This window comes from Heptranchias perlo, chromosome 4 (genome assembly GCF_035084215.1).
Source record: "Heptranchias perlo isolate sHepPer1 chromosome 4, sHepPer1.hap1, whole genome shotgun sequence".
NCBI classification, from domain to species: domain Eukaryota; kingdom Metazoa; phylum Chordata; class Chondrichthyes; order Hexanchiformes; family Hexanchidae; genus Heptranchias; species Heptranchias perlo.
Genome location: NC_090328.1, coordinates 28738163 through 28749725, shown reverse-complemented (window position 1 = coordinate 28749725; position 11563 = coordinate 28738163). Strand labels below are relative to the sequence as shown.

General features: G+C 39.3%; 1 protein-coding gene across 3 annotated transcripts in view; it reads right to left on the bottom strand.

The window, feature by feature from the left end:
- Nucleotides 1-1711: 1711 nt before the first annotated feature.
- Nucleotides 1712-11563, bottom strand: part of wdr41 (WD repeat domain 41) — a 52138-nt gene continuing 42286 nt past the window's right edge. For all 3 annotated transcript variants that reach the window (XM_067982679.1, XM_067982682.1, XM_067982680.1), the window contains one exon: nt 1712-5289. In XM_067982679.1, coding sequence (XP_067838780.1) covers nt 5143-5289 — 147 coding nt within the window. In that variant the 3' untranslated portion in view covers nt 1712-5142. The remainder of the gene's footprint in view (nt 5290-11563) is intronic.

Below are 11563 nucleotides of genomic sequence, written 5' to 3'. Positions count from 1 at the left end.
GATTTTACAACAATTCTAAGGCAGGTCAAAGAAAAAAAAAATTGAGATTTAGTGGAACTATCACCAGGGTTCTCCCGATCGGCCACTTTAAATTTGGTGGAAGATCAGCAGAAATCCCGGATAAACCACGTAAATGGGGTTTCCACCGACTTTTGACAAAGATTATCAATGATACTCAAAGCCAATCTTCAAATTGAATTCTGTTCTAGGAATGTTATTTTCAATGTTTGGAACGTCCTCTATATCAGACTGAGTTACAGTTAATAACAGAGGATAAAACCAGAGGTTGATAGAAATGTCTATGCCTATGAAATTAATGTTTTTCTTTAGTGTAACACTTTGAAATATCTATATTTGGTTTTCTGGTTAATTTTATCACTGATGTGGAACAACTATTAAATAATATTTCTCTGGTGTTGTAGCTGTACCTGAATCCAAGGACTGCTGATTCTTCTTTGATTAGAAAATCTGTAATTGCATGAATTGTTTGTACATTAGAGTGAGACCAAAAATAGTTAAGTTTCTAAAATATTTTTTAAACTTGTTCGAGAAATCATTTTGAAAGTATTCTAGAACAAAACAAATATTTTTATAAATCACTCCGTCACTGTAACTGAAGGTTTGTGACATTTTACAAAACTAATTGTAACATCCCCTATAGATTAAAGTTAAATAATATTAGAATTAGTTTTACTGAATTCCTTCAATTGACATAGGATTCAGAATCCAGAGTCTATGACAAGTTATGAAAATGAAAAAGCCTACAAATTGTGTATACTCCATGAGATGGATCAACATGATAAAGAATGAATATATTAATATTTGATCCTTATATCTAAATATGCAAATCACCTATATACACATAACTAGTCAAAGTACATTGCGAGATGGATATTTAACATTCATCGGTGCAAGAAAATACTACAATTAACGACAGAGGCAAATATACAAAGAAATATATATTTGGCAAAGCGTAGGGTAGAAAAGACAATCGTTTCTTACCAATTCAGACTAGATATTGGAATTGTTAACAGTTTTGTATTTTTTTTGTACTAAGCAACAAACAAATGGAAAGGAACTCAGTTTCCGTGCACAGAACTGTATATAATTCTATTTTACACACAAATGTATCTAAGGGGTAATATTCACAGCACATGATATTACATTGTAATATGTTACATTGCGTCTTTTGATGGATTTGTTGCTTTGTTTGTAAAGTACTGTAATACATGAAGTGTATGTTTAGAATTTGAATATGCACAATAAGTTGCATTGACCTTAAACTACTGAAAATTAAACAATGGCAACGTCTTAATGTAGTATTAGTTTTTTTTAAAAAAGATTTTAAACACTGACATGTAGATTGTCTGTGCATGTATGTGCCAGAAACTACTGCAAAGAATGTCATTTTGTTCTCTAGTGATTGGACATTTGAATGTAAATATTTCAGTTTGTTGATTATGCTTTCCATCTTCACAGCAGAAGATATTTTAATTTGTTTTTATTTTCTGTATCTGTTATTTGCAAAACATACCAAGGCCATTGAGTCTTGTACATTATTGGCACAGTAACAGCATTGTGAAATCATCAACTTCACAGAACTTGCTGACTTATGCATACATATTTTGTGCATGTATCTATATCAGAAAATAAAACGTTTAAACTCAAGGGAACTCCACATTATTAAAGTATTATTCAAATTTACAGAGGATTTCTAGTTTTGTGATGTTTATTTGAAAGAGTCAAATATATTGAATATACAGAGACTATCGGGCGTAAAAATCCTCAGCCCTTCTGGCATACTCCTGCCAGAACTCCGGCTTAAGTTGACATTTACCACATACAATATGAATTAATAGGAATAGTTCCCACTTACATCCTTCAATTAATACCTTCAAAGACTCCCACTTGCAATGCTTACCACCACACTTGGGGAGGTGTCCGCCACCATATCCTCCTGGCTAGCCTATTGTGCAAGATGATAGGTAGAGCACACTAGATCTGTCAGTGAGTCCAACACACAATATTTGCATCAATCACTGTGGGGTCAGTTACAGAATAAATTAGATGCCATATATACTTGTGTATAAGATGGCCAATTTAGGTGACTGGAGTTGTCTTAAATACAAGATATAAAGTGGATGGTACTGTAACACTCTGGGGGGTGGGGGGGGGGGGTTGGAGGGAAGGTAACGCACTTACTTGCTCTTGGCTCTTGTAAATTCTAGACTCTCTTGAAATAGTATCCCAATCTCCTTTCTGGTTTTGTTCCCCAATTGACTTTATGTGCAGCACAGCATTACAGCTCAAGGAACAGTCAGTACACATTAAATCAAATTTCCTGTGATTGTTATCTGCTATTTGAAATTAATTGAATCCTCATACACAAATCACCTTATACTCAACTATATATATGAAGCTCTTTCCACTCTGCTCAGACAATGAGCCGTAAATCTAACCTCAACAACAATAATGTTTCTGTTTCCCACATTAGCCATCCTCTTTACCCAATTGAAACTACCAACTTTTTGTGCTGTGAAATCAGAGGCACTGGGATGAGACTGCCCACACCAATGAACCTTAGCCAGGAGAGAAGGGAGACTTTTCATCCCGCCTATCTTGACCAAAACAGATAGTCACCTATAAATCCAATAGGGAATTCAGGAGAAACTTCTTTACCCAAAGAGTGGTAAGAATGTTGAACTCACTATCACAAGGAATAGTTGTGGTGATTAGAATAGATGCATTTAAGGGAAAGCTGATAAGCACGAGCGAGAAAGGAATAGAAAGATAAGCTGATAGGGTTAGATAAAGAGGGTGGGAGGAGACTCGTGTGGAGCTTAAACGCCGGCATAGACCAGTTGGGCCGAATGGCCTGTTTCTGTGCTTTAGATTCTATGTAATTCTATGTATCTAGGCTGGAGTTGAGCCAACTGCTGGAGGTGAAAGGATATTCTAATCGGTTAAGCTATCTATTTCCCAAAAACATTTGTATTTCGGCAAAAAAAGTAACACTGTAACAATCAAATTTATACAGAGGAACCTAGCACATTTTCTAGAGAGTAGATCACCCAGCTATTATTTGTACTGAAGATTATTGTGGAATTCATCACATTACACATGAAATTGTTTCAGTGTTTGAGTGGTTCAGAGAATACATGGGACACCACACCAGGTTTGTGACTTTGTGAAAAATATAACCAAAGGGGACAAAGCAGTAAGATTACATCAGTAAGATCAAGAATGTCCTAAATGTTGCAATCCAACATAGCCCACAGTGTGTTTGGTTTCAGACCTTTTTAAAAAGAAATTGCTGATGGGAGAAGTAGAGAGTCAAACCTGTGTCCATCGCTGTCACAAGTCAACTGTAGCATTGTGCAAATTTAATTAATTGTCTAGATACTACAAACATAAAAAATGCAAGTACCCAAATTAGAAGCGCTCATGACCCTCCCCACCAAAAGAAGTAACTTCACTTCATTTAAGATACAATCTGAACATTGGACAAATCACACAGTAATGAACATGACATATTGTCTAAAAATGCTGCACTTGATCATTGATTTCTTTTTCTATTTACCACATCCAGACTAAAGTGAACATTAAGAAGTTTGCTGGATGTTATTACTCGTCAAAGTAGTAAAACATGTACATGCTCCAAATGAAGTTTCACACTCATGCAAAAGGGATATATCTGTTCATATTAAAATTACAAGTTAACACAGTTATGAGTTTGTGTCATAGCATTTAAAAGACTTCCACCACTCCTTTCAGTTTCTCTAGGCACCTAAGTAATTATTAAAGTCAACCACCCACAATGATACATATTTGTTCAGGAGTCAAATATTTTGAATTTTGCACTCACTATGTCAATCGATAAAAAAATTAAACAGCTTTATGAAGCAACACAGTTAAACAGAACATGGCGATTTATTAAGTTGTTGCTCAGATTTAAACCCCACCAAAAAAAAGGTTAGAATACAAAAGAAAGTTGTAAATTGATTTCAGGTTCTCAGTCCTGGCTACTGTCTGACCGATTGGATATCAGCTACAAATTATAAAATTACCATTAGTTAAGACTACTTAAAAGGGGAATTTCATCAGCTTTTGTCCAATAGCTTACACAGCAGTTTTAGTGTCCGCTTGGCTCGGATGATAGCACCCGACTTTGGGTGAGAAGGTTATGTTCAACTTATACTAGAACGCAACACAAATTAAGCAGGAACTGAGCTCGTGTCTGACTGTTAAAGTGTACATTAAAATGCCGTAATGGGAAAATGGTAGGGTTGATCTTCTGGAAAGGTGGAAGCAAATAGGTTGAGAGTCCTTCTTCATCCAAACCCATCTGACTTGATAGATAAAAGTTCCTTCTGTACTTATTGATGTAGAAAAGACAAATGGACATGTCAACGCAACAGGTTGGCAATGGTGTTCAACAAGCACAACGATTCAGGTGAACAAGAAGACCAATAGTCATTTCAGTTCCTGGTACAAGTTACATTATGGGGCAGATTTTCCAAGTCTTCTCCCGCCAACAGCGCATATCGGAAAATCATGGGTGATATACTTACGATTTACTGATACGCTCTAGCACTAGGCAAAGCCTTGGAAAATTTACCATTGGTGTAAGTATTTTGCTAGGCCTCTTGCTTCACCTAGCATGGAAATTTGCAAAATATGAAAACATCTTAAATTTAACATTCGTATACACAATTTCAAACCAATAGTGATAAAGATGGTTACAATAAGATATTTATGCCAAATGTTTTAAAATTTAAAAAACGTAATTTTTATGCCAAAAGCCTAGAGATTATTGCCACAGCTCCTATAGCACACAATTTTTATTCTGTAAATCAGATAAGCAAAATTATTTGTTCCTTAGACTACTTGCAACATTAAGATAATGTAAACCCAGAACTGGTAATAGAGGTAGTTATCCATGCTTGGCAGAAAATTTACTTACGATTATAGATCTACATAACCACTCCACAAGTACTGCATTAACATCTTAGCAACACTTTGAAACCTTCAACGATATCATGAAGATGTATAAATATACTTGCTGCAGGTCGTTCGGAGCCATTTAGTGTAGTCCATATGTCATGTAGCATTCATTTTATATGTTTCACAATTATCCCAACATTAAGCATCATACTGCTCATCCTGTTCTAATTTTTGGAATAATGTCTTGCTCCGCAACCGTGATTCCCTCTCTCCATCTTTCCATAAAATGATGAGGTGGTCTGTAGAACAGGTTACCATACCATGGTCTTTAAAATATAGGAACATCTGAGAATTAACAAAAAAAATACATCATTTAAGAAACTATAGATTAACTTGCTTAGAGTTAGTAAAAGGGAAGTACAACATTCTTCAAATCGGTCAAAGCAATTAGAATTAATTTTAAGGTACTCTGTAGGAAAGAAAACAGTGTCACAATACTGTCGGGTATTTACTCTCACTTTAGTGGAAACACTTAGTTCAAGTTTCCTGGAACGCACTTTAAGAATTACTGAAAGTGTAGTGGAAGGTACTATAAATTTAAGTAGTAGGCTAGAAGTAGCCACACCTCTAATCAAGCTGTTCCAGCTGCTACAACACTGGCATCTACCCGACAATCTGAAAATGTGGAAAATTGCCCAGGTGTGTCCTATTCACAAAAAAATGCAGGACAAATCCAATCCGGCCAATTACCGCCCCATCAGTCTACTCTTAATCATCAGCAAAGTGATGGAAGGTGTCGTCGACAGTGCTGTCAAGCGGCACTTACCAATAACCTGCTCAGTTTGGGTTCCGCCAGGAACACTTGGCTCCAGACCTCATTACAGCTTTGGTCCAAACTTGGACCTCTATCACCTAGAAAGACAAGGGCAGCAGGCACATGGGAACACCACAACCTGCATGTTCCCCTCCAAGTCACACACCATCCCTACTTGGAAATATATCATGATGTGGAGATGCCGGTGATGGACTGGGGTTGACAATTGTAAACAATTTTACAACACCAAGTTATAGTCCAGCAATTATATCGCCATTCCTTTATCGTCGCTTGGTCAAAATCCTGGAACTTCCTACCTAACATGTACTGTGGGAGAACCTTCAGCACATGGATGCAGCAGTTCAAGGCAGTGGCTCATCACCACCTTCTCGGGGTAATTAGGGATGGGCAATAAATGCTGGCCTTGCCAGTGACACCCACATCCCAGGAACGAATAAACAAAAAGTAAGTGGTGGAAAAGGTGGAATGAGTGCACTAGGCTGTGTATGCTGGAATACATATGGTCATCATAGCAGATGAGTTCAGACAGGACTTTTGTTGTGAATGTCTACTACTCAGATGAAGGAAAAGATAGCAGAACTAGTGATTAGGACTGACTGGATATGGCTATACGTACATTGGTTAATTTCCAGGCTCATAAATGATAGGTTCATAAGAAAACAATGGACAGGTTTTAGGCACAGAAGGCAAAACATGGGGATCAGTTGGAAGAGATGAAAAAGGAACTCATGAGGGAAGCGGAAAGTCAATAGATAATCAGAGATAATAAGAAGCGGGTTCCTGTTAGGAAGACAGACAGAGCAGAAAGGCTTCACAGGAAACAGAATAATGGATTTCAGGATCTGGATAAAAATGGGGGAAGATGCAAAGGAAAAGAAGGGAGAAATAATCCGAGCAGCATTGTGGGACAAGGGCAAAATGGTGGGGAAGAGAAAAAGGTAGCCTGATATTCAACGGTGGTATTTGTAGATAGTTTCGTTTGTGGCTGTCACAAGTATGGCAATAGTTAGTTCTCCAGGTGCCAACTTTGTGCACAGAGGGGAGGTTGGTTAAATATACAGTGAAAGAGGCAGTTGGGAAGCCTGTGGTCGTCATTCATGCAACTGTAGCCTAACCAACGACTTGTACAAAGTACAAATTCAACATCACTTCCTTATTTTTATATTCAATGAACCCATGTATAAAACACAGAATCCCATTTTTCTTTTTGATATTTTCTACCTTTAAAGATTTATGTACTTGCATCCCTGGATCTCTATGTTCCTGTACACTGTTAAAGGTCTTACCGTTGAAAGGCATTCGATAAAGGTGCCACATAAAAGGATGCTACATAAGATAAGGGCTCATGGGGTTGGGGGTAACATATTAGCATGGTTAGGGGATTGGTTAACAGACAGGAAACAAAGAGTAGGGATAAACGGGTCACTTTCAGGTTGGCAGGCTGTAACTAGTGGGGTGCCGCAAGGATCGGGGCTTGGGCCTCAGCTATTTACAATCTATATTAATGACTTGGATGAAGGGACCGAGTGTAATGTATCCAAGTTTGCTGATGATACAAAGCTAGGTGGGAAAATAAGCTGTGAGGAGGACACAAAGAGTCTGCAAAGGGATATAGACAGGTTAGGTGAGTGGGCGAGAAGATAGCAATGGAGTATAATGTGGGGAAATGTGAGGTTATTCACTTTGGTAGGAAGAATAGAAAAACAGAATTTTTTTTAAAATGGTGAGAAACTATTAAATGTTGGTGTTCAGAGAAACTTGGGTATCCTCGTATAAGCAACACAAAAAGTTAGAATGCAGGTACAGCAAGCAATTAGGAAAGCAAATGGCATGTTGGCCTTTATTACAAGGGGGTTAGAATACAATGATCGCAATGAGATACACTGCCGCTTTAACAATCCGCCTGCCGGCATTAAATGGGGACAGGACTTCCGGATCTCGGATGTATGAGTGCATCCAAACGCGCCTGGGTTAAACCCGAAAGCAAGTGCGTTGGAGTCAGATTGTGATCCCACTTACAAAAATCTGTTATTTTTACCTCCCACCCGTCCCCAGCCCACCCGTTCTTTGGGGTTAATATTATCCCCGTGGCCTCTGGTTACTGACTGAATAACCTGTGGAGTGTTTTTTTCTAGTTTGTCAAAACTCCTCATACTTTGAAACCCTCCATCAGATCTGCTCTTAACCTTCTTTGCTGTAGTGAAAAGATACCCAGATGCTCTATATCGATCATATGCTTCTTTTTTAAAACTCAAATTGCTAGTAAAAAAGGGAGAACTTGCATTTTAAGAGCAAAGAGGGGGAGGAATTTTTGAAGTGTGTTCAGGAGAACTTTCTTGACCAGTACGTTTCTGGCTCAACAAGGAAGGAGGCATTGCTGGATCTGGTCTGGAGGATGAGGTGGGTCAAGTGGAACAAGTATCAGTGGGGAAACATTTAGAGAACAGCGATCATAGTATCATAAGATTTAGATTAGCTATGGAAAAGGACAAGGAGCGCTCGCTCTAGAGTAAAAATACTTAATTGGAGGAGGGCCAATTCAGTGGGATGAGAACAGATCTGGGTAAATTAGAATCAAAGGTTGGCAGGCAAAACTTTAACTGAACAATGTGCGGCCTTTAAAGAGATGATTCAGGTACAGTCTAGGTACATTGCCACAGGGGGAAAGGTACGGCAACTAAAGCCAGAGCTCCCTGGATGACGAAAGAGATAGAGAGTAAGATGAAGCAGAAAAAAGGGGCGTATGACAGATGTCAGGTTGGTAATACAAGTGAGAATCAAGCTCAATATAGAAAGTTCAGAGGGGAAGTGAAAAAGGAAATAAGAGGGGCAAAGAGAGTATGAGAATACACTGACAGCTAACATAAAAGGGTAGCCAGAAGACTTCCATAGGTATATAAACAGTAAATGGGTAGTAAGAGGAGGGTTGGGACCGATTAGGGACCAAAAAGGAGACATATGCATGGAGGCAGAGGGCATGGCTGAGGTACAAAATGAGTACTTTGCATCTGCCTTTACCAAGGAAGATGCTGCCAAAGTCACAGTAACAGAAGAGGTAGTTGAGATACTGGATGGACAAAAATTGAAAAAGTGAAGGTACTAGAAAAGCTAGCTGTACTTAAAGTAGATAAATGACCCTGTCTGGATGGGATGTATCCTAGATTGCTGAGGGAAGTAATGATTGAAATTGCAGAGATACTGGCCGTAATCTTCCAATCATCCTTGAATACAGGGGTGAAGCCAGAGGACTGAAGAATTGCAAATGTTACACCCTTGTTCAAAAAAGGGTGTAAGGATGAACCCAGCAACTACAAGCCAGTCAGTTTAACCTCAGTGGTGGGGAATCTTTTAGAAACAATAATCCGGGGTAAAATTAACAGTCACTTGGGCAAGTGGGGATTAATTAAGGAAAACCAGTATGGATTTGTTAAAGGCAAATCATGTTAAACCGACTTGATTGAGTTTTTTGATGAGGTAACAGAGAGGGTCGATAAGAGCAATGTAGCTGATGTAGTGTATATGGACTTCCAAAAGGTGTTTAATAAATGCCACATAATAAGCTTGTCATCAAAACTGAAGCCCATGGGCCAAAAGGGGTAGTGGCAACATGGATACGAAATTGGCTAAGTAACAGGAAACAGAGTAGTGGTGAACGGTTGTTTTTCGGACTGGAGGGAGGTGTACAGTGGTGTTCCCCAGGGGTCAGCACTAGGACCACTGCTTTTTTTGATATATATTAATGACTTGGACTTGGGTGTACAGGGCACAATTTCAAAATATGCAGATGACATAAAACTTGGAGGTGTAATGAACAGTGAGAAAGATAGTGATAGACTTGAAGAGGACATAGACAGGCTGGTGGAATGGGCGTACACATGGCAGATGAAATTTAACACAAAAAAGTGCAAAGTGATACATTTTGGTAGAAAAAACGAGGAGACACAATATAAACTAAAGGATACAATTCTAAAACGGGTTCAGGAACAGTATATGTGCACAAATCATTGAAGGTGGCAGGGCAGCTTGAGAAAGCGTTTAAAAAAGCACACGGGATCCTGGGCTTTATAAATAGAGACATAGAATACAAAAGCAAGGAAGTCACAATGAACCTTTATAGAACACTGGTTTGGCCACAACTGGAGTATTGTGTCCAGTTCTGGGGACTGCACTTTAGGAAGGATGTGAAGGCCTTAAAGAGGGTGCAGAAGAGGTTTACTAGGATGTTTCCAGGGATGAAGGACTTCAGTTACGTGGATAGACTGGAGAAGCTGGGGTTGTTCACCTTAGAGCAGAGAAGGTTGAGAGGAGATTTGATTGAAGTGTTCAAAATCACGAAGGGTCTAGAAAGAGTAGATAGAGAGAAACTGTTCCTATTGGCAGAAGGGTCAAGAAGCAGAGGACATAGATTTAAGGTGATTGGCAAAAGAGCCAAAGGCGACATGAGGTAAAACTTTTTTTTTCACACAGCGAGTGGTTATGATCTGGAATGCACTGTCTGAGGGGGTGATGGAGGCAGATTCAATCGTGACTTTCAAAAGGGAATTGGATAAGTACTTAAAGGGAAAATAATTTGCAGGGCTACGGGGAAAGGGACTAGCCGGATTGCTCTTGCAGACAGCCGGCACAGACTCGACAGGCCGAACAGCCGCCTTCCGTGCTGTAACCATTCTATGACTGTACCTTTCATGACCTCAGGACGTCCCAAAGTACTTTACAGCAAATGAAGTACTTTTGACGTTTAGTCACTGTTGTAATGTAGGAAACGCGGTAGCCAATTTGCATACAGCAAGATCCCACAAACTAAAATGACCAGTTAATCTGATACAGTGATGTTGGTTGAGAGATAAATATTGGCCAGGACACTGGGGCGAACTCCCCTGCTTCTCTCCGAAATAGTGCCATGGGATCCCCTATATGGAACCATATGTAGCAAAAAGGGGCTGCGAATCTATAGCCATTCTGGTGGACTGCCATTAATACAGCAGCAATCTGCCAGGACACCCTTACATCAAGGATTTCTGTAAAGCTCTGTTTGTGGGGGGTACCTCTGCCCGCCCCTACGAGAGAGTCAACATAATGGAAGGTACAGCACAGGGGGACACCACTTGGCCCATCATGTCTGTGCCGGCTCTTTGAAAGAGCTATCCAATTAGTCCCATTTACCTGCTCTTTCCCCATAGTCCTGTAAATTTTTTCCCTTCAATTATTTATCCAATTCCCTTTTGAAAGTTGATATCGAATTTGCTTCCTCCACCTTTTCAGGCAGTGCATTCTGGATCATTACAACTCGCTGCATAAAAAAATATTTCCTCATGTCGCCTCTGGCTCATTTGCCGATCACCTTAAATCTGTGTCCTCTGGTTACCAACCCTCCTGCCACTGGAAACTCTGGTAATACCGTTCATGATTTTGAACATCTCTATCAAATCGCCCCTTAACCTTCTCTGTTCCAGCTTCTCCAGTCTCTCTACATAACTGAAGTCTTTCATCTCTGGTACCATTCTAGTAAATCTCCTCTGCACCCTCTAAGGCCTTGACTTCCTTCCTAAATTGTGGTGCCCAGAATTGAACACAGCTGAGGCCTAACTAGTGTTTTAAAGGTTTAGCACAATTTCCTTGCTTTTGTATTCCATGCCTCTATTAATAAAGCCTAAGATCCTATATGCTTTTTAACAGCCTTCTCAACTTGTCCTGCCACCTTCAAAGATTTGTGTATGTACACCCCCAGGTCTCTCTGTTCCTGCACCCACTTTAAAATTGTGCCATTTAGTTTGTATTGCCTCG